This window comes from Mytilus californianus, unplaced genomic scaffold, assembly GCF_021869535.1.
Source record: "Mytilus californianus isolate M0D057914Y unplaced genomic scaffold, xbMytCali1.0.p SCAF_3, whole genome shotgun sequence".
In the NCBI taxonomy this organism is placed as follows: domain Eukaryota; kingdom Metazoa; phylum Mollusca; class Bivalvia; order Mytilida; family Mytilidae; genus Mytilus; species Mytilus californianus.
Window position 1 is genome coordinate 42,415,224 of NW_026262679.1, and position 25,021 is coordinate 42,440,244.

The 25,021-nt window shown below is 32.4% G+C and overlaps 2 protein-coding genes across 5 annotated transcripts in view; one reads left to right on the forward strand and one right to left on the reverse strand.

The window, feature by feature from the left end:
* LOC127734608 (uncharacterized) overlaps positions 1–25,021 on the forward strand; it is a 120,788-nt gene that overhangs the window by 15,242 nt on the left and 80,525 nt on the right. The window lies entirely within an intron of this gene.
* LOC127734602 (phosphatidylinositol 3-kinase catalytic subunit type 3-like) overlaps positions 10,186–25,021 on the reverse strand; it is a 123,842-nt gene continuing 109,006 nt past the window's right edge. Inside the window, exons 21-23 of one of the 4 annotated variants that reach the window (XM_052244558.1) lie at positions 15,605–15,695; positions 12,513–12,638; positions 10,186–10,474 (exon numbers count right to left, since the gene is read on the reverse strand). In XM_052244558.1, coding sequence (XP_052100518.1) covers positions 10,460–10,474; positions 12,513–12,638; positions 15,605–15,695 — 232 coding nt within the window. In that variant the 3' untranslated portion in view covers positions 10,186–10,459. The remainder of the gene's footprint in view (positions 10,475–12,512; positions 12,639–15,604; positions 15,696–25,021) is intronic. The other 3 variants (XM_052244561.1, XM_052244560.1, XM_052244559.1) reach the window with 3 other exon arrangements.

Sequence of the window (25,021 nt, forward strand, 5' to 3'; positions counted from 1 at the left end):
TGTTTAATCTGAAATTCATAAAAATTGAAATGGAGCTTACGTCAATAGATATCACCAATTCACCAAAGTTTCATGAAAATTGGTGAAAGCGTTTTTGAGTTATTGTCCGACGTGTTGATGACGGACAGATGGACAGAAAGACAACAGTATACCATAATATGTCCCATAAACAGGTGTATAAAAATCAAAGTGAAAAATTTTATAAAGTTTCCCTGACTATCTTGTGTTTTTAATAAAAATTTTACACTGAGAAAAACAATTTACTTTTTCTTCCTGTTCCCACTTTCTCTTGTCACAGCCTTTACCATGCTGACTAATCTTTCTATAAACATTTGTTGTCTCGCCAGAGTAGCTCTCTTTAAACGACATTCCTGGCCACCCTGAAATATAAACATAACGTGAATTATTTCATGTTTCATCGTTGTATTACTGATCACTCTATAATATTTAGTATAAGCAATTTGAAACAACTTCTGACAAATGAGGTTCATACATGTATAACAAAAAGAAATTCCTTTTCATTTCTTGTTATTAAGTTCTTCTTTTAAAACTCAGATATCTGAGTATTTTTATATTTCTAAAGTGTGCTTTTCATTACACTAAAAATAACTAGAACTCCGGGTGAACTCATAAAATAATATCCTCTACCCTTCAAATTCAATTAACCCCTCTTTAACATGTTTAACTGCGATTTTTTTCTTTTGATGACACTTTCAGGAAGCATTCTGCAACTGTGTAAAGTTTCTAGTTGTGTAGGAGGAGTTGCATTTACAAGACACATTGACATACAGACAAACAGCCAGACAGACAAAAGGACAATTCAATGGAGGGATGGACGGATGGATGAACAGACAGGAAGATTCCTATATATCCTCCCATTATACTTTGTTTGCAGGATACATAATTAATATACAAGTTTTGTAAATTTTTCCATGTTTAAAGAGTTTCATATCCATATTGATTGGCTAACAGCAATTTCGCGCCATTCTGAAATTAACCGCCATTCAAAAAAAGAAATGAAATGTAACATTCATGATGACACGAGCTTCCACAATAAAGTGCACAGGTAAATAAAAGAAAAACTTGCTTCCGTGCTTCATACAAAATGTACTTCAGTCAACGCTTTTACACCCCAATAAATTTACAAAAAGAAGCATTCAATTATTAATAAGTAAGATATTCCTTTTTGATTAAAAAGGAGATTCTTCAAATGTCTTATTCATTATTATTGCATTAAATTACAGCTTTGAAATAGTCAATGCTTCAGCATCATGTTAACCTTCATTTATCCCATTGTGTTTAATGTCATTCAATTTGAACTTTCTTTTCATCATTCCAAAAATAATTTGGTGGAAGTGAGCATAACATTAATAAGAAAGTATAGTTTTATGTCTGTAAAATATAATGATTCTAAAAGGTTTCATAACAAGTGAGAATGGATTTTTATACGATCCATATAATGGCATGGTGATGTCATCGTCTACGTTCCATACCACAAAAGGAAGGTTGGGATAGATTTTGGGGGTTTAATTTGTCCAAACTGTTTAGGAATAAGGGCTAAAAAGAGGCCAAAAACAATAATGTCTCAGGACAATGACTTGTGTATAAGTGTATGGATCTCATTGAAATTGTACCACAAGGTTTCATATCTCAAAAGGAAGGTTTGGATTGATTTTGGGGGTTATTGCCAAACCATTAAGGAATAAGGGGCCAATAAATCAGGATTTTCTGGTTTCCGAACAATACCAGGGAAGTTTATGGATCTCTATGAAATTGTACCACAAGGTTCCATACCAAAAAAGAAAGGTTTGGATTGATTTTGGGGGTAATGGCCCTAACCATTTAGGAATAAGGGGCCAAAAACAATACTTTTCTAATACTTTGAATAAATTGCTTATTTTCTTGACCAATTTCAATGGGGTTTAATTCAAAGTTTACAATTCTTGGGTTCTTTAATATGCTGAATCTAACAGTGTATATTGATTTTGGATTTTGAGCCGTGTTTTAAAATTAGTCCACATTTAGGTCCTTAGGGTCCAATATTAAACCTTTTTTTGATTTCAACAAAAATTGAATCCTTTGGGTTCTTTGATATGCTAAATAAAACCAAGTATTTAGATTTTTAATTTTAGGCCCCGTTTACAATTTGGTCCACATTAAGGTCCAAAGGGTCCAAAATTAAACTAAGTTTGATTTTAATAAAAATTGAATTGTTCGGGTTCTTTGATATGCTGAATCTAAACATGTATTTGGTCCACACTGAGGTGCAAAGAGCCCAATATCAAATTTGTTTGATTTCACCAAAAATTGAATTCTTAAGGGTTCTTTGATATGCTGAACCTAACCATGTATTTAGATTTTGGATATTGGACCATAATAGGTAAATGTTTCATTAGTATAAAAATAACTAGAACTCTCAAATTTCAAATTTTTCAGTTCTTAGACATTCATTCTGTGTCAGTAACCTATGCTGTGTCAAATATTTAATCACAATCCAAATTCAGAGCTGTATCGAGCTTGAATGTTGTGTCCCTACTGTTCAGGGTTGCAATTTCATATCACATTGCAAGATAGGTCAACCAAATTAACCAAATTAAGTGTGGTGCGAGAAATATCTCATCATGAGGGAAAAAGATTCAAGCCACAGCCGTAAGAGAATAGCATTTTGACAAAGCAACTTGAATCAAGTAGTGATGAATCAATAAAATATAATGACACATACCAATCACAAATTAGACACAAAGGTGCTAAAGTGCTAAAAAGGTTACTAAATCTGCTTCAAAAAGACTGTATAAAGAATAACTAGACAAACATTAGATTTAGGAAACAGAGATGTTAAAGTACAACTTTAAATGGTTGTGTCTGTGAGAAACATTTGATGACCTACCACAGTTATGATTTATTTTATAATGTAAGACAATTTAGCTCTTATACCTTTCAAACTAAAGTTTTACCAATTTAAAGGGGAAGGGCATAATAATTACTAAGTAAATCAGCTTGTTGCTTGCCATTTGTGTAAAATTTAAAGAAAATCAAACTTCTAATATAACACCCTCAGTATATATATTAACATCCTGCATACTATTTTTCTTGGGTACCAATTTTCGTGGAGAACTTTCTTTTTTGTGTATATTTGATGTTGTGGTTTTGCCAATGTCTGCATATGAGCATTTCAAAAATTTGTTATTAGATGAACATTTAAATTTGTGGTTCATCTGTAACCATGAAATCCATAAGAAATTGGTATTCCACTAATAATAATGAATCCACAGTTATATATATAAAGGTTCTAGCCTGAAAACTGTAGGAGAATTTTGCTGGACAAATCAAACGATGTACTCTGTATGCATAACATCTTGAAATAAATGACATTTAGTTCGAGATCCTGTGTTGTTCATTTTTTATACCCATTACTTACCTTAACTAAAGCCTGGCTAAATCTTTTCATGATACATAAATACATTTCATTAACTCTCTGTTCTTTAGCAGTTGATTCGTCATTTTCACATTTCACAGAAACATACCTGGCAAAAAAGACCTTGTCTCAGTGGCTAAAAATACTCAATTCATGAAGTTTTAATATTGAATTCACAAAATATCATCAAAAGGAGTAAGGGTGTTAATCCCAATAATTGGTTCTGAAATCTGAATATTGATAAAAATTGCCTGAATTCAAACAATATTTCTATAGTAATAGAAAAATAAAGTGTCTCCATATTTATTGGGAAAAAAGATATGTGTGCATTACAACTTTTAATCAAATTTCTTCAGATAGAATCAAAATCTTTTAAAAGTTATTTTCCCAATTTATGATGAAAATATTTAGTTCTTTGAATCAGAAACATCACTTCAAATGGGCATATAACAAACAAACTAAGAATTGCATAGTGCATAAGGGGAAGCCATTGGATCATCAACATCAAGGAAAGTATTATCAAAATTTACAATAGGATTGATAGCCTGATTGATTGATTAGTTGGTGTTTAACGCTACTTTCAGCAAACTTGGCTACATCAAGACAGCAAATTTTATTTGGAGGAAGCTGGAGTATGGCGACCGTTTGGTAGGAAAACTCGAAATCCTAGTCAATTAAAATCAGAGTTAAATGCACCTTGCTGAAAAGGGTTTATTGATCAACTGCTTAGAACTCTCTACCACAGAGGTCCGCTTAAAAGAGGAGAGGAAATACATCCTGTTTTTCTCTAAATTTGGTATGAAGATTACCATAAGAGATTTTACTGTCAATATCTGGAAAAAAGTCACTAGAATGTTCTCAAAATGAAAAATTTATAACACAAAATAAAACTACAAATTTCTTAAAGGTTTTCATGATATTTTCATTGGCAAACATCCCAGCAACTGTGGACAGAACGAATAACTCAAAAAAAGTTAAACATATGTTTACCAAGATATAAAAATGGTTAAGGTAGGTGGTGATTTTATCATTATCAAAATAAGATGAAAAAACTGACCAAAAGTGGAATATTCGAAGTGTTTTTTTAAAATATGTAAATATTTAAATCTAAACAAGGTGCTATATAAGTGTACCACTTAAAAAAATGTACTTCATTTGAAATATCGGCAGCCACAAGATCTGTTCATATAAGATTTAGTTTTGGGGATGTAATATTACAACCAAATGGTCTTTCAAGAAATACTCAACTTATCAGGTCCATCTGAAAAGGTATTTGAGAGTGTTTGAATGCAATACTGTATTAGATATGTGCTTAAGACGTTGAGTAAGGAGAAAATTATAATTAAGTCATATTTTCAGGAATGGAATGATCTATAGTTTGAACTATAAGAAGACTTACCAATAAAACCATTTGGCTAATATAAAATTATTACATTCTCTTTCTATAAGGAATGTCACTCTGTTGACATATACCATCATCATATCATTCTGTTTAGTTCTTTATCTAATACAGGTCGGTTATCAACAGGAAAACATGTCAATTCCCAACCCAGCTTATGAGCTAAGAATACAAATTTTACCAGTCAAGTTAATTAGTGAAGTCGGACAACTTACAATCAAACCGTATCCCTAATATGGAAAACCTATTGCATACAGTATCTGAAAAACAAACCGCACCACAAACTTTACGTTGAACTATGAAAATGAGATGGTCAGGAGAAAGCTGCCAGATGAACACGAACGCCTGAAATCAATCAATACAACAAATATAGTATATGTAAAAACCATTCATCCCAGACTTGACCTAAAATGCTGACGGGGTTAAAGAAAAAATGTTAGAATTTCTTTTATTTTCTGTCTGATGTTTTTTGCAGGGGAGAAAACGAAAAGAAGTGTTTGCTATAAGTCACACAGTTAGTTCCCATAGGAATTCCGAAAATTTGATGATCTGATAATAATAGCTAACAAAAATAAGCAAGAAATATAAAATCATGTCTGATCATGTCCACGAACAAAGATTTTTATATCTAAAGAAAGACATGTGATTACTTCAAAAGATGAAATCAAGACCTGAATTATCAAAAGCTAATTCAATTTGTTTACCAAGTTTATTTTTTAACAGATGATGTGAAAGTGTAGCTAAAAAGAAAAATCAAAACTACACCAAAACAAATAATTACTATGTGAATTAAAATTAAAAATGACTTTTTCTAAGATTTCATCAGAATATGTTTAAATGAATGGAATATCGAACTTCTATGTACGATGGACATAATTGCAATATTAAATAATAAATTTGTTAATGGGAGTATGTGAACTTGTTAGAAAAACAGATTATTTAGTAGTGGTACAAGCTGGTATAAAGAGGGATATATAAGTGTTGTGTAACTTGAGCTACCAGTATAGTAATTCTATATACTTCTTATTATACTTCAGAATCTGATAAAATCCGATAAACTTAACATTGATCTATGAACCAGAAAACCGAGGTCAAGGTCAGATAAATATTGTTTTGTGGACATGATATTTACATTTTGTTCTTTTGTTGTGCTGTTAAATTAGTGTCCCTTATTAGAAGGGTTGAGCGCTCGCATCTTCAACCTTGCCACATTTTTTATGTGCCTGTACTAAGTCAGGCGACAGTGAGGCATTTGTTGTCATTGGTTGCTGTCTGGCATACCTGTTTTTCGTTTACGTCATAAATAAGATCGTTGGTTTTCTCATTTGAATTCACTCTTTTTATGTCGGGGTATTTTTTAGCTGTCAGTAAATGCGAGTACTCTCAGATCTGTACTTAGTGTCTTTTCGTTTTTGGGATGTAGAAGTACCCGTCCACGTCCACTCTGTGTTATTGCTAGATGTATTTCTATTTGTATCCATCTGATGAGTTAAGCCTTTTTCAACTGATTTTTATGGTTTGTTCTTAATGTGTACTGTTACACCACTGTCCCAGGTTAGGGGAAGGGTTGAGCGCTCACAAACATGTTTAACCCCGCCACATTCTTTATGTGCCTGTCCCAAGTCAGGAGCCTGTAGTTCAGTGGTTGTCGTTGGTTCATGTCTGTCATATTTTTTTTTTCGTTAATTGGTTTGTTATAAATTAGGCCGTTAGTTTTCTCAATTGAATTGTTTCATATTTTTCATGTCGGGGCCTTTTATAGCCGACCATACGGTATGGGTTTTTCTCTTTGTTGAAGGCCGTACGGTTGCCTATAATTGCTTACGTCAACTTCACTTGAACTTTGGTGGTTAGTTGTCTCATTGGCAATCATACCACATCTCCTTATTTTTATATACAGTATGGTTTTAAGTCATTGTTAAAGTCCATGGGATGACCTAGAGTTACTTACATTCACGGTATTTGGTCACTGGTTAATAGTTGTCCTAATGGCCATCATATCAAATTCCTTTATTTTTATAATGTACACCTTTTCTCAATAATTTTATAGGTCAAATATAACTGAATCATTTCTTAAATTACTTGAGTAAGACAAATTATCATGAAAACTCAAATTTGATCAATTATCAACAAAATAGAAGGATACTCTAGCAAACAGACATGTTCCTTTCACAATGAATAAATGGACCAAATACAACTTCCTTGTAATCTATAGTATTCGAGAAAATTACTTATTAGGAAAACTTTACGTTGATAGAGGAACCATGAAAAAGAGTCCAAGGTTAAATAAACCCTGTCAGTTAGGGATGTACAATTTACAACAATTGCATGGACAAAGCGTTGTACATCTATTACTTACGGGACTTGAGAAACTGACTTATTCAAGAAAATATCCTGTTCATCGGTGAACCCTGTCAAATAAACATAAAGTTTTCAGTGTTCCCTAGACACACAGTAATTAATTGGTCACCGAAAGCAAGAAACTCTCATATCCAGAAAAAATAGTGTATATCACAAAGCCATAAAATTACTTCAAAGTCAAGACAATCCTGTATTATGGACATGCATAGCATACTACATGTATATGGCACTGGTTATGCTCACAGCTGTTCGTATCATTGTCCTTAGGTCTTTGGTGAGTAGATGTCTAAATGGAAATCATAAGAAATGTCCTTATGTTCATATACATGTAAACATATGAACATCGTACAAAGATATCATAGACCAAATATATACAAACTCAAAATCCTAAGGAGTTTTAATCTATCCAGTCGCTGAACATAAGGAAAAGACAACGAACATATGCTACATCAAATGGATAAAGAATAACATGGTCTTCTTATTTACCAATGATAAAGCTTTATACAAACAGTTTACACTGTTTTATATTCCTATGGCTTGCATTCTGAGACATTCGTTTCAGGCAAGTTAATAATAATATATCAATAATCATAACAATACACCGAGGGATCTTTGATCCTCCGGAAGGACAAGCAGCTCTTTGTCCACATTAAAACTGCCATGTTCATGAAAGTTTATAAGTCCATTGGTTGTATTTGTCAACTCATACTTCATCTGTTACATTATATAAGTCAAAAGGAAATCACAGTCAATCAGCAACTTCTTACTACACTAATATAGTCTAAAATCAGCTATTTATATGACTATATTCACAGGCTTGCATGAATGATTACTTTTTAACTATTGAATTATTGGCCACTTTTAATCAACTATTTTATTTTTGAAAAGGTGGAGCTCATGTTTGCTGGCAGTTGGGTCATCTGCCACAGTTTAAGAGAATCCCAAAAATATCATTTCATGTAAATAAAGGCAACAGTAGTATACCGCTGTTCGAAACTCATATATCGAAAGAGATAAAAACAAATCCGGGTTAGCATTTGGTCCTTTATTACAATTTTTACAATTTTCTATGACTGTTTATACCAACTTCGACCGTGCAAGACTCTCATGGGTAGTCAAGGTCGTTAAAAAAAACCCTCGTCGTTGTCATCTGCATATGGGATATACATTTCACAACTCATTCGGTATTCAAGAGCTTGCAGCTGCTACTCAGACTTTACAAAACGTCACCAGTGTCTGAGCAGAAAGTTGATGACCAAGAGTTATGTCAAAGAACGTCTCGTCCTTTTTCTAAAAAAAAGTTCATTGGACGATACCAAGACCTTGTTGATAAATATTCCGTTTCATCAACTTTACAAATAATACATTATGGTCTTGAAGTATAGATTCTAGGTACTGACATTGTTTATTATCCTAATTGCGTGTTATAGTGTTCTTTTATTTGTCTTTGTAAATTATTAACCTTTACTGTCTATAGAAATAAGAAGATGTGCTATGAGTGCCCATGAGACAACTCTCCATCCAAGTCATAATGTGTAAAAAGTAAACAGTTATAGGTCAAAATATGGCTTTCAACACGGAGCCTTGTCTCACACCGAACAGCAAGCTATAAAGGGCCCCAAAATGACTAGTGTAAAACAATTCAAACTAGAAAACCAACGGTCTAATCTATATAAAAAAAACGAGAAACGAGAAACACTTATGAACCACATCAACAAACGACAACCACTGAACAGGCTCCTGACTTAGGACAGGTGCATACAAATGCAGCGGGTTTAAACGTTTTAACAGGCGCCAACCTTCACCCTAACCTGAAACAGTAGTGTTACATTACAACATAAATAAGAGTCAATTTTTGGTAATATCCTTTTGGCATGGCTTGGTACTTATAAATCCCGCCATTGTGTTGTGCTATGGTCATTTTTGGTATTCTTGTCATTCATTTTTGCTTATGTGCTTTGTCTTTATGCGATTTTGATTTTCTTTGTTGACATATTTGTTTGTTTTATAGTGATTAAGGTTATAAGACAATGTTGACTGCTGCAATCCTGTTTTTTGACATTTATTCCAATTAATATATCTCTTGGTTATGTTCACACATTGTTGTCAATATAATGGAATTATATGCGACTGTAATACAAGTGAGATGTTTAGCTAGCTATAAAACCAGGTTTAATCCACCATTTCCTACATAAGGAAATGCCTGTACCAAGTCAGGAATATGACAGTTGTTTTCCATTCTTTTGATGTGTTTGAGCTTTTGATTTTGCCAATTGCTAAGGGACTTTCCGTTTTGAATTTTCCTTGGAGTTCAATATTTTTGTTGTTTTCCTTTTTTGGTTGATTTTATTCTTGTTTTATTTTCAATAACAGTAGTAATGTTGGTTTGTGGAAAGGGTCACCAGAAATAATTGTTGAAGACCCATCTTAGATGATATAGGCCAAGTTTGTTTTATGTTGGTCCACTGATTTTAGAGAAGCAGCTTTAAAAAAATACTACAAAAATGCCGAGTGAAGGTCATATAAAAATAATAAGATGTGATATAATTGCCAATGAGACAACTCTTCACCAGAGACCAAATGACATAGAAGTTAACAACTATAGGTCACTGTATAGCTTTCAACAATGAGCAAAACCCATATCGCATAGTAAGTATAAAAGGCCCCAAAGTAAAAATATACAACTATTCAAACGAGAAAACTAACAGCTTGATTCATGTACAAAACAATAAACGAAAAACAATCATGATACTGTAAACCAACTTATTTTCGCGGATACTTTATTTAGCGTTAAGCCATTTCTAGTCCACTTTGCAGCGATTTAAATTTACTTGATGTAGTTAAATAAGGAAAGATCCAAGTTTGACATGTTCGTGACGATTTATATTCGCGTTATTTTTCTACTTGCGAAAGTCACGAAAATAAATCGCTCGCGATAATTAGTTGGTTTACAGTATACAGTTCTTTCCTTTTTGGACTGATAAGCTATGACATTGATAATAATAATATATTAGAGACATGATAGTTTAATATATGAAATAGCATTAAATTATAAAATATTGCACATCAAAACGAGAAACAAATAAAGTAAATTAAATTAATCATTACCCATGAATAATTTGACATTGAAATAGTTTGTATAATTGTCTTTATGGATATATGCATCAGTCATAGAACAAAAATTATATGTCTTCATGAATAGAACAAAAATCTTGATGTGTTTGGTTATTGCAAACTGATGAAGTTCTTCTCTTAATTAAAGTTCTTGCATAGAACCTGCTGGTTCATTTCCTCCAATACTGAAAAATAAAATAAAAGTTATTATGAAATAGATTAATTATGATATTTATCTTTGATGTTTTTGCAATCATTATTTTGTTTCATGTCTTGCATGAATAAAACAAATGTATTATTTGAATTCAGAATTAAAGACATTTAGTGATCAAGTTTACATACCAAACCCAACTACCCTAGATATAAAAGGAAAGAGTTTATAGTAAACTGCTGGCATACCTGGCATACGTGTTTCTATTTACATTTTTAATATGATTTGTCATACTGTAATATTTTCTAGTAAAAATATATTTTAGTTATTAAGACCTTGACATTAGACATAGTGACTTCAAAATCTAATAGGTTAATCTATTATTGATCTATCATTATAAATGACCATATTTCCAAATAAGGTTGCAATACAAAAAAAAAGTTTGATTTATCATCTGGAAACTCTTCTGTACGAATTTTAGTCTATTTTTAATACCTATGACCTTGACCTTGACCTTGACCTGCAATGTAGTGGTCTTAATCGGGATAGGTGACCAAATAGTCTAGAAGGTTTGCAATTGAGATATAAGTCATTTGGTAAGAATCTGGAAACCACTTTCCTGTACAAATTTTGGTCTATTATTATTAACCTTGACTTTTTCTTTGATCTTAGACATGGACCAAAAAATCAATATGATTTTTCCTCTCATTATATGTGACCAAATGGTCAAGAAAGAATGCAATCATATATATACGAAAACCATTTTCCTGCACAAATTTCTGTCAATTTTAGTAACCAAAATGACTGATGGACTGACTTACAGATAAATGGGCCAACTTCAAAATATCTATAACAAGGGGTATAATAAATATAGGCCATAATTATTTCTCATTGTGAGTGTATCACAAAATGCCAGCAATGCCGTAATGTGTCATGTGGTGAATTGATAAAGTCTACTCATAGGAACAGTGAAATAATATAATATCTGTTTTTAACAGACCACACGCATATTGATTAATTTCTAGTGTTCTTGTAGCCTATGTCATTGAGTCAAATTTGTTTTGCTTTACAACATTTTTATGTCATAATGGATAGGTAACAACTGGAACTTTAAAAGCTTTTTTATTTTTATGATGATCTGATTGTATTTACTGCTCATTAAAATTATCAATTACTTTGACTATTGCATGGACTAATTTTCTTATCTTTAGGACACATTGGACATGATCATGACTCATGTTGGAGCAAAAATGGTAGTTAACCATGAAATTAATGAATCCGCAGCTAGTAGATGGGTCAATATCCCTAATGCGCCTCAACTTGAGGAACATAGAAGTTGTGCGTAAACAATAAATCTCTGCGTAGTGATATTGGACATGTTTCTATTTTTAACAAGTGACTGAGCTTAACCATGTGTGTTGATTTGAAAAGTAGAGGACCATAGAATAAATGTGTAAAAACTATGGAGTTATTAAATGTATGCAAAGTATTAAATTTTCAAAGAACTTATTGAGTGAAAAAAGAGATTTTTTACCACCAGGAGCCGCATCACGAAAGGATTTTCGGGGTGTGCTAATCTATGGAAAAATGAATCACACTTCGTACCCCGAAACTTTAACCACAAATGTGAAAATGTCTCAGCTTCAAAATGAGCCATCATGCATATCCAGGTTTACGATATGGACTGTGCTACAGAGGAAAACATTACCATTACCGCCTATGGAAAAGCAATTACGCATATTGCCCCAGATGTCCTCTTTTGTGTGGTCCAGATGTAATTATTCTGAACTTAAGAGATGGAATGAATAAATGCTAAATACATAATAACTTTAGGTTTTGATGACTATTAAAAGTACCTTTTTGATCACAAAGAAGGTATACAAATCTACATTTTACTGTTGCATTAAGAATCTTTTTGATCACAAGGCATTTTTTGTTGCCGTTCATATCATATTCCGTATAAACACAATGTGTTATTTAGGGATAACATTCAATCATATATATAACTACGAAAAAATTACTTTAAGTTTGATACTCGTTAAACTTTTATTATTCAGTTTCATTGTACCTACCTGGGCCATTTTATGCAGATTCTCAAACACAGCAGCCATCATAGCAGTTACACTGATTTCAATCAAATTTTGCATGTAGTGTACAGCTTCTTCATCATTCAAATGGAGTACAAATTTATCTTGTACCTGATAAATTGATAACATCAAGTAATTAATGTAGTAAATTATTTGCAACAAACTTTCATGAAAACAAGGGGAACATTTTCCAGAAAAACGTGAAAAATTAAGTAAAAAATTAGCAAGAACAACATCTCAACAATCAAAGAACCCTAAGAATTAAATTTTGTTATGGACACAACATTCAAGCTTGATACAGCTCTGAATTTGGATTGTGATTAAATATTTGACACAGCATAGGTTTCTGACACAGAATGAATGTGGTCTAAGAACTTAAAAATTTTAAATTGGACATTCACCTATTATGGTCCAATATCCAAAATCTAAATACATGGTTAGATTCAGCATATCAAAGAACCCCAAGAATTCAATTTTTGATGAAATCAAACAAAGTTTAATGTTGGACCCTTTTGACCTCAATGTGGACAAAGTTGATAACGGGGCCCAAAAATCAAAAATCTAAATACATGGTTATATTCAGCATATCAACGAACCCCATATATTCAATTTTTGTTGAAATCAAACAAAGTTTAATTTTGGACCCCGATTTGGACCAACTTGAAAACTTGGCCCATAATCAAAAATATAAATACATGTTTAGATTCAGCATATCAAAGAACCCTAAGAATAAAATTTTTGTTAAAATCAAACAAAGTTTAATTTTGGACCCTTTGGACCTTAATGTAGACCAATTTGAAAAAGGAACCAAAAATTAAGAATCTAAATACACGGTTAGATTCGGCATATCAAAGAACCCCAATAATTCAATTTTTGATGAAATCAAACAAAGTTTAATTCTGGACCATTATGACCTCAATGTGGACCAATTTAAAAACGGGGCCCAAAATCCAAAAACTTAATACACGGTTAGATTCAGCATATTAAAGAACCCCAAGAATTCAAGAATAAAACCCCATTGAAATTGGTCAAGAAATAAGCAATTTATACAAAGTATCTTCTTTTGCACAATACTGTGCAATTGAATATTTCTTGCTATTGCGCAATACTGTACAATTGACAATTTCTTGCTATTGCGCAATATTGTGCTATTGGATATTTCCTGCTATTGCGCAATACTGTGCAATTGAAGATTTCTTGCTATTGCGCAATACTGAGCAATTGAAGATTTCTTGCTATTGTGCAATACTGTGCAATTGAAAATTTCTTGCTATTGCACAATACTTATTATATAATAATTTACACATCCTGTTTGGTGTGTATCTCCTACCATATCATTATTGTTTGCTTTTAAATATAAATCAGAAATAACCAACTTAAAATAGAAAATTTAAAAAAAAAAAAAAAAGGAAAAAAAAAAAAAATCCCCCCCCCCCCAAATTTTTTGAACCCTTTTATGATTCATCACCCCAAACTCAATCCCAGCCTTCCCTTTGTGGTATGGTACCTTGCAGTACAATTTCAGAGAGATCCATACACTTGAACACAAGTTATTGTTTGGAAACTAGAAAAATGTGTTTTTTGGCCCCTTTTTGGCCCCAAATTCCTAAACGTTTAAGGCAATTACCCCAAAACTCACACCTAGCTTTCCCTTTATGATATGGAACCTTGTAGTACAATTTCAGAAAGATCTATACACTTACACACAAGTAATTGTCCTGAAACTAGAAAAATGCTTGTTTTTTGCCCCTTTTTGGCCCCTAATTCCTAAAATATTGAGGCAATTACCCCCATCATCAATCCCAGCCTTCCCTTTGTGGTATGGTACCTTGCAGTACAATTTCAGAGAGATCCATACACTTGAACACAAGTTATTGTCTGGAAACTAGAAAAATGCTTATTTTTGGCCCCTTTTTGGCCCCCAATTCCTAAACGTTTTGGGCAATTACCCCCAAACTCAATTCCAGCTTTCTCTTTGTGATATGGAACCTTGTAGTACAATTTCAGAAATATCCAAACACTTACACACAAGTTATTGTCATGAAACTAGAAAAATACTTGTTTTTTGGCCCCCAATTCCTAAAATTTTGAGGCAATTACCCCCAAATCAATCCCAGCATTCCCTTTGTGATATGGAACCTTGTGGTACAATGTCAGAGAGATCCATACACTTTCACACAAGTTATTGTCTGGAAGTTACAAAAATGCTTATTTTTGGCCCCTTTTTGGCCCTAATTCCTTAACTGTTGGTACCATAACCCCCAAAATCAATCCCAACCTTCCTTTTGTGGTATTGAACCTTATGGTAAAATTTCATAGAGATCTATTCACTTAAACTAAAGTTATTGTGCGAAAAAACTAATGTGTCTTCGGACGACGATGACGCCAACGTCATACCAATATACGACCACCAAATTTTGCGGTCGTATAAAAATGTGCTTCGTCGAGCGCAGCTGGATATGACTGCAGAGGTCCAACCCTGAGCAGTTGGGGCAAAAATGGACACAATATTCAAGCTTGATACAGGTCTGAATTTGGATTGTAATTAAAAATTTGACACATTATAGGTTTCTGACACAGAATAAATGTAGTCATAGAACTTGAAATTGGTTATATGATTTGAATTTATATTCAATTGAAGATTTCTTGCTTTTGTGCAATACACTGTGCTGTTGCACAATACTGAGTAAATCTGTTTTCAGACTATATACAAAGAATTAGCAAAATAAATTGTGACCCCCCATTTTTTTTGGGGGGAAAATTGATAATTTCTTAAATCTTTTTTTACCCCCCCCCCTAATTCCTAAAGGGTTGTGACCATCACACCCAAAAACAATCCCAACCTTCCTTTTGTGGTTTTGAACCTTTTGCTAAAATTTCATAGAGATCCATACACTTAAACTAAAGCGACGACAACGTGATAGCAATATACGAACGCAATTTTTTTGCGGTTGTATAAAAATCACATGTTTCAAAGTATGTACATTGGACTGTCAAATGGAGAAAGGCAGCCACAGCATCTCTAGCAATCAACTAATCAAATGATTCAAGTATCTTTGTAAACAAAATGCCATTACCTTTTTCACAGTTTTATCAGGCTCTAATGCGATATCAGGAATGCTGGCATCTACAACCAGGGCAAACAAGTTCAATATCAAATTGGCAGACCTGTAAATATACAGCAAAAATACATCAGCATAACAATTTGGCTAAAAATTTTTTTAAAGATCGACAAAAATCTATATATTTCAGATCTAATTGATAATGATATTTTAATTTATATTGTATCCTTATGGAACCATATCAATGCTCATTTGTAAATAAGGTTCAAAAGCTCACTTATACATTTTCCTTTCAAGATAGCCATTTAAGGCCAACAATTGAGAAGTTTATTTGACATATAAGACAGTGTATGCTTCCTTGTCTTATCTAGATAAATGTTATCTAATACAAGAGTAACCACTACAAAAACAATTAATTCTTGCAAAATATTTAGAGTAGACATTAACCCTTTCAACGCTATACAAGGCATATGCCGCGATGACGTATGCCGCCCACCACTGCTGTTCGCGGCATATGTCGCGATTACGATGGATTTTTCATCCAGACTCTTAACCATTCAGTTTTCATTCGGGTCCTCTCTAATTTTTGCTCGTATAAATCGAGGATATACAAGGTCCCTTTTGCGCTTGAAATCGTGGGAATTTTAATGGTAAAAGCATGCAGTAGAAGAAAAGTTTAAAAAAATATTTTGACAAATGCAAATGGCGGAAATCGAAAAAGACGCTGTAAATATGGAAATATTTCAGCATTTCTATGGTGAAACTGAAAACGAGGAATAGTTAAAAGGTTTCCCGTTATCTCAATGTGTTAATTACATTCAATTCGTGTGGGAAATATGATTTGATTGATCTTTTCGAGACGTAGAAAAAGTGGGGGAAACAGAGGTTGACTGAAAATTTGAGGACGGAGCCACTTATTTGCGCCACGTTTACATTATACATTTTGTATGGTGCAAATACGCTACGGAATCGAGCAACTGGTGTCTTCTTTATTATATGGCAGATATAACAACAAAATAAATGAAGATTAAAAGTTGTTTTTATTCAAAATTCAACACAAATACAATAATTTACACCTTTTACCTGTTAATTACATGAAAATGCAGGTAGCTTGATGAAAATTTTACTAAAATAATTGCATAACATTACAGTTCATGCTCTCCTGAGCATTTTTCATGCACTAACTTTGTCTGTATCTCTAATAATAAAAAAGATACAGCAGTCTGAAAAGGAATTTACTGTTCTAATGAATGAACACAAAAAAAAATGCAGCAGCAGCAGCCATTTTTCTATTTTTTTGTGTAGCGTTGAAAGGGTTAAAGGAGTCTCAGAAGCAGCCTCCCAATTCAAAAGTTTGAAATAAAAATGATAAAAATACTTGCATTTTAAAACATTAGTCTAATTGTACAATAAAAGGAAGAAATACCTAGTTTAAATCAACGTAAATATTTCCCCTGACATAATATACAAGTGGTTTTTTTTCAACTTTTGATGGAAAAACACTCAGATAGATACAGAACATTTTGAATCTAAAAGGAACCAGAAAGTCAGAATAAATCCAAGTCCAGTCATTGAATAAATGGAACCTGTTTATATATGACATACAGACCTTCTAAAATTCAAACTGACCACACGCACGATACACGCACGCACGATACACGCACGGTGAATGCACGATACACGCACGGTGAATGCACGATACACGATACACGCACGATGAGCGATGAGCGTTACACGGAGGATTAACGAAAAATGAATGATGAATGATGAACGCACGATACACGCACGATGCACGATGAATGATGAACACACGATACACGCACGATACACGCACGGTGAATGATTCATTGACGAATGAACGATAAATTAATTGTAGCATAGTATTTCTAATATCAATGAGTGTTGTCAAATTATAAAACTCATCGATTTTATAATTCTACTTAATATAAATAATTTATAAATTGCTACGTTTTAAAGAGATGCGATTCCAGCCATTTTTAAAAAGAGGGTTCTCAACCCAGGATAAAAGGGGTGGTTTTAACCATATGTCCCCATTCAAATGCATTGACCCCCCCCCCCCCCCCCCCCCAACCCCACCCCCTTCTTTTTATCTGCCTAAATTTGTAACCTTAACTAATTAATTATCATATGTTTACGTTCCGGAATTTAGGAAATATTTGTATGTTTCGAAGTTTAGTATGATGTCCATTATCACTGAACTAAAATTCATTTTTGTTTAGGGACCAGCTGAAAAACGCCTTCGGTGCGGGATTTTCTACCCATTGGTGGCCTTCGACTGTTTTCTGCCTTTACGTCTAAACACTGCTAAGGACTTATAATATGCCACTAAGGACTAGAAAGGACGTGTTACTTGTACTCTGTTTTCATACTATGGTAGAGATAGATAGATTTTTATAACAATTTTTAAAGAAAAAGAATCACCATTAAATGAGTAGTTGAACAATATTTGGAACGTGCCGGTTTTTCTTGATATTGCCGAAAATCAGTGATCCGACAGACACGAGCGAACTTACATTACAACTGATTAAACAATCATAATCTCTTTTTTTTTTTTTACTTAAGTTACAATGTTCCTTATATTATCAGAATCGTATGAGTTAATTTAGAGCAAAATATATAATTTGTCAGAAAAATCTGATTCGTACAAATTAATTAGAAATAGCTAAGAAAATGAAATTTACCAAATAATGAGAAAATTTAAACATTTGTAATACCAAATACTTCATAATATACTTCTGAAACGACTTTTCGTCCTGAATATGCATGAAATTTTTGCCACTGGACGTTTAAACAACCACTGAATAATCAATCAATCAAATTTTGCTCTCAGTAAAAATACATTAAACAAAATAAGCCACAATTGTATCCATCACTTGGTGTCTGCTGTTTGTTTGTACAGTAAACATACTGAATCTTTTTATATTCCTTATACAATTTAAAGTATGTAATAAAATTCATACATATTTCAAACATCCTGGCACTTCAAATTTCTAGGAGGTGAGATTCTCGGGGTTTTACCTGAAACTCTTTGGGAAATGCAATTTTTAATTCCAATTCCAATTCCAAACTGTAAAAGATATCCCAAGGTTTTTTAAAATGCATTTCTAATTTGATAAGGAGATTTGAAAAAAAAAAACGATCTCAATGGTAGTTGAAATTATTCAGTGCAATCATTTTGTGTCCGCCGTTGTCTTTCATACATATCAATTGGTGTATCCACTGTTTGCTGTTCGTTATCTGTTGTTTATGGCAGTCAGGCCTCGCGATCGGTCTCCAAATTTAAGCCCCCACTTAGGTAAATTAATGAGCACTTATAGGGGGGGGGGGCTTTTTTCTCGGGACAAACATTATTTTCCTTCCTTAAAAACACTTTACAATTTTCTATATTTTTCATTTAATCATAAACCGATGAATATTAAATGATTTTTAAAAAATTAAAAAAATATTTTTATTCTAATATATCTAAATATCTGGGTTATTTTCTTATCCAAATAATTATTTTTTCATTTTTTTTAAGGAAAAAGTGTTATCAGTTATGGCCCCCTCATTTTAGACCTGACATTTTGCTTGATACTGTATGAAGATTATTCGTTGCAACTTTAATGAAGAAATTACCGACTTTTTTTTAACTAGATAAATATACAACAAAAATACCGTTTTTTCTTCTTGTATCAATTTCTTTTCACAAAAATTAAATATTAACAAATGTAGAGCCCAATTTTGTAACGAAGATATTCCTAATCTCTTTACCGAAATCCGCATATCTTCTTTATCTTTTGAAACAAAAAAGTTAAGGATGTCTGTTCAAAGGACAAAAATGTCCAAGAAACCGAAATGTTATAAGTAATAGTCGAATAATTCAAACCCATTTGTCTTTTAAATTTAGCACATGAAGATATAATTTTTATTACATATACAAAATGATTTTGTAAAAATTAGCTTGTATATATGTGAACTTTTGTAAAAAAAATCACTGTGGTTCTAAAACTGTATCACATGCCCATAATTGTCCTAAAGCTAAATGTCATCGTCAGATAATGAGGGTCTGAATAGGGATTCATTATTTCTGTATTCTATCATTTTAGGCAATTTTTTCTAATCGTTATACCTTTTGTCGATCATTCTTTATTCCATATATTCTTGTACCTCATCATTTTCTTTTCTATATATTTGTCTGGTTATTTTTTGTATTCTTTATTTTTTGGTCAATAATTTTCTTTTCTATAAACCCCCATCCACACCCTCATGTATAATGGAAGACGATAAACATTTTAGTATACATACCACCCGTTGTCACTTTCACCTGACATACAAACCACAAATTGTTATTTTTACCTGGACACGGGACTTATATAATTACGTAATAATAACGGATATAGTAAATTCAGTAGAATATAACCTGTATCATATATAATAAATTTTATTTTATTATTGTGTCACATACTGATTGAACATTATACAATGATATAATAAAAATATACATTAAAACAATCAGTACCCAGCCATAAGATTGGCTTATGAGACACATATCTACAAAACATTTCACATTTAAATATATGTAAATATAACATTTCCTAAAATTTGTTTTTTGTATCAACGCACTGGCTTGTTAAATGAATATTGATCTGACAACTGTTTATCATATTTTTAGTTATTTTAAAATTGAGAATGGAAATGATGAATATGTCAAAGAGACAACAACCCGAAAAGAGCAGATGACAGCCGAAGGCCACCATATTTGATAAGGTTTTAGTTTCTAATGAGACAGTAACCATCGTATTTTAAGAAAATCTCTAAACGGATAATGAGAGTTTAGCTACCTTGACTGGCTATACAGCCCAAGCACGGTCGGTCTCTAAAAGTTGCCGAATTTAAGAGCCTATATCAAGAGATAGGCTTTACCTAGATTAGGTGTTTAAAAAATATCCATTTAAGAACCAAATGTGGCTTCTTTATATTTATACCAAAATTGAGTTCAAGGCAGTATTTTGTCGAAGAGAACAATTACACAAAGTGCAACATGCGAGAAGAGGTTTCATTTCCCTTATTTATTTTTTATTGAAGTGAGTAATCTTTTGAGATTACTTCACGGAAATATATTTTAAATGAAAAGGTGCAACTGGATGCATCCCTAAAAAACAAATTTAAATGTATATATATATATATATATATATATATAATTTAAATTTGTTTGTTATATATATATATAAAATGACGAATATTCGTCAATCAGACAGCAATCCAACATTAACACGAGTAAGTTACCTGACATCTAGAATGAGAGGTTTAAGCATACCCCGCGCTGGTCAACTTTCTGAGTTGTGGGTAAAATTCAATATACATGTAGGACTGTGAAACGGGAAATATACGAAAGATTTGTTTTTACGTACGATGAAGTGTCATTCCCTCAATACATACGGGTCCACCGTGAAACTATTCTTATGATTATATAACGGTAAATGATGATCTCATTACAGGAACAAATTAAGTAAAGATACATGTTGAAGCAAGAATAATTTCCACATGCAAAACATCAAATAGGACGATCTCTAAATTAGTACGCGGCAACTTTAACTATTACATTCATAGACAATAACACTAGTAAATGCTTTATATACTGACATTGAAACAAATATACTGCTCATAATAATTGCACATCTGTAGACTTTAATCTAGGTATCCCGCGTTATAAACCATCGCAAACCATCGAACAGCTCATCGCACTTCGGCGCAGACAACCGCACTTCACGCGTGGCCATCAAACTTTATGATCTCCATTGAACCTCCGAGTCATACACACATATATATTCCGATTTTCTAATAATGGTTTTTATTATTTTAATTCCCGTAGGTATTGCCCAAAGAAATAGGGTTTATTCAAGGGTTTACACATCTTCATAGCTAAAATATTTTGACACTTATATCACGAACAGATATATATGACAAACATGTCTTAAATTGTCAGTATATAAATTTAGATTTTTTTTTTAAGAAACGTAGGTTTCAGCTACAGCAGACTAAATTGGCTTTTGATGGATTGAAGGCTTATGTAAAAATAAGAAAATGTGGTATAATTGCTAGTGAGTCAACTATTCAAGAAAGTTCAAATCAAGAGGAATGCTAGCAGTTATATCTATACGACCTTCAATAATGAAAAAATACGGGAACTGTAAAGTCGGTTATTAAAGGCCCCGCCCCGACATGAAAAAAATATGAAACAATTCAATTGAGCAAACTAACGGCCTTCTTTATTTCAAAGCTACATGTATCTTGCCACAAAAAAAGCCCAAATACATGTATATAACAGAATTGATGTTACGAAAACCACTGAACTACGTGCTTTTGACTTTGGACAGACACATAAATAGTACACAGAATGTTGTGAATGTGTATAGGCCCTTTATTGGTCATATAGCTCTACACTCCTATCTATTTTATACATTCTTTGGCTTTCAAATATTTAGCATTGAGCGTTCCTAGTGAAAGTAAATCCAGAAAAGCGTTATAGATGCATGAAATTTATAAAGTGTTGTTTTGTGAGGGGATCAAAACGTAGGGATCGATGTTAATGTCTGTTTTATATGTGCAATAATATCGGCCTTCTAACTTTAGTGAAACTCTGCAGTTGTTCAGTGACGGATCCAGGGGGAGGGTTCAGGGGGTTGGAACCCCCCTTTTTTTGGACTATCAATGCATTTGAATGGGGACATGTAGTTGGAACCCCCCTTTTTGCCCTGGGTTGGGAACCCCCTTTTTAAAATCGCTGGATCCGCCCCTGTTGTTTCATGTATTTGATATGCAAATTATCACAAAACTAAAAGGATAAGATGGATGAATTAATAGTTGATCGTTTAACGTCCAGTGGCATATATTATAGATTCATTATTAGGGGGAGTACACTAATTATGATATAATGATGAACATTGGCAATCATACCACAACTTCTTTTTTATAAGAACGTACATGTGTAGATTTTCGTCTTTTACTGTAAACGACAGTGTCCCCGGGAATCAAAGCCGAAATCAAACTTGTGTAAATTTCTGAAACATACATTTCATTATTTAACCCAATGTAAAGCAAAACAAATAATACCGTTTTGAGCTATAAAACCAAGGCAACCCTTTATACTAGTCAAAAGTTGCTGGATCGTGATAGATGCATACGAAACTTCAATTAATTGTTTGTATTTTTCAATCTTTTATATCCGATAAAGATGAACACAAAATCTATCGGATAAAAACTACCGATTTTTCTATAAGATAAAATTTATCCTTACTGGAGTCAAATTTGTCATATGGATTCATAAAGGACAAAAAAATGTCCTCAGTAACGGAACAAAAAATACCCCATGGTAAAATAATCCGTCATTCTTTAATACAAAGTACTATTGTGAATTATTTTTTCGGATATTAATCTTTTCGACATACATTAAAAACGGTGTCCTTGATATGCAACCATGAACACAATGAAAAGTGAATCTGTGAAAGCGTTCCATGTTTATTCCATTTAAATAAAGACTTATTATGATAATACAATATATTTAACTATTTTATCAAAAAAATTAAATAAAAAAGAATATCTTAAACTCGTAAACACAATTTCAAGTTTAAAAAGTTCCTCAATTTAATAAAATCCTTCTTAAGGAATACGGGATATATTTGCGTGATCTTATACTTGTTTAATTAAAAAAATGCCTTCCAATACATATGTTTATTTGTATTCAATTTTCCACAAAACATATTTAGCTTATTTTAAATGAAAATAAAGAACAGAGAATAAAAACACTGTTCAAGAGAAAATACATATTCGTGTTAAATTCGCCTCAGTTTAATTTGTTAATTCAAGTTTGACATCTAAAATCTTAATCCGCAATCCACATTTACCCGACAATCTTGTATAATGTATTTTCTCAATGGAATAACCTTACGTGCACGTGACCATCAGAAACGAAGACAAAAATTATATTTGTAATGGTATTTACCAAAACTTAAATGTTTGAATATTTAGTAGAATATGAATTTGCCAAATAAGCGAAGAATTATAATCTTGCATTGTTCAACATTGGAGAAATGACTCAAGTTGAACATTAATCATGTTAATACTGATTCAATATTTTATTATAGTCTCACCACATACAAACATAAAATGAGAATCACAGAAATAAACATAAAACATTAAAACATTTTCATTGTATGTACCAATCTTAAAAAGAATAATGAGAGACTTTTAAGACACAATATATTTACTCATTTACATTTAAAATTTACAGTGTCCACTTGTACTATATGAAAATAAAACATTTTTTCTTTGAGAACTAGGAAATAAAATGCCGTTTCTTTTCAATGAAATATTGTTGATGTTTTGGCAACTATAGCAGCAACATTGCCGTTATTAAATAAAAATATAAAATTAAAGGTTAAAATCTTCATTAAAATGTTTAGCTTAATGTATCATAATTTGTCTTAAATCTACATATAATGGGCATTTTAAAATGACATGAAGTTCATCTTCAATAGTAGAGCTACAACACATGTTATCTCGTGGACTTCTTTTCTTTCATACTTTCCAGTTTCTATTTTTAGTGGAACTACCCCACATCTAAATTTTGCAAAAGCACTGTTGTTTGTAATTGGCGGAATATTTTTTAGCAAATAACATTTGGCCAACAGTATATTTTTAAGCCCATTTCGCTCAGTTGAATAGAAATTCCAATTTTAACTGTAATGTCGTAGAAATGTCACCATGTTATTGTTTGTACGTAGAACATGTATCATTATATTAAAATGTGTCAGTCCCAGCCAAGATTCACTGAATAACCATGAAATGTTTACAGATGATAAATAAATTTTACACAAAAATTCATGAATCTGTATGAACGTTTTGTACGATGAAGTTAATTAAGTGTTCACAAGAAAGTAAGTATGAATGTAAATTTTATTTAAAGTCGGAACATATATATATACACTTTAACCGTGAGATAAAATATAAGCTTTGATAACCGTCTATCATATAAAAACCGCAATGAATGAACGTTACCCGCTTAGAGATGAACGTTTGACAAATGCACGTTATCTGATGTACACAGTTATACACGATTGACGAACGCACGATACACGGTTAAGAATGAATGATTGATGAACGCACGATACACGCACGATACACGCACGATACACGCACCATACACGATTAAGAATACACGATGCACGCACGTTACACGGAAAATACACGGAACGATGAATGATGAGCGCACGATTGGTACACGCACGATACACGCACGATACACGCACGCAACACGCACGATACACGATGAACGCACGGAATAATGGTCAGTTTGAATTTTAGAAGGTCTGTAGGTGTATGTACAGACCACCTAAATGCATTAATATGATTGTGATTATTATGCTAATATAT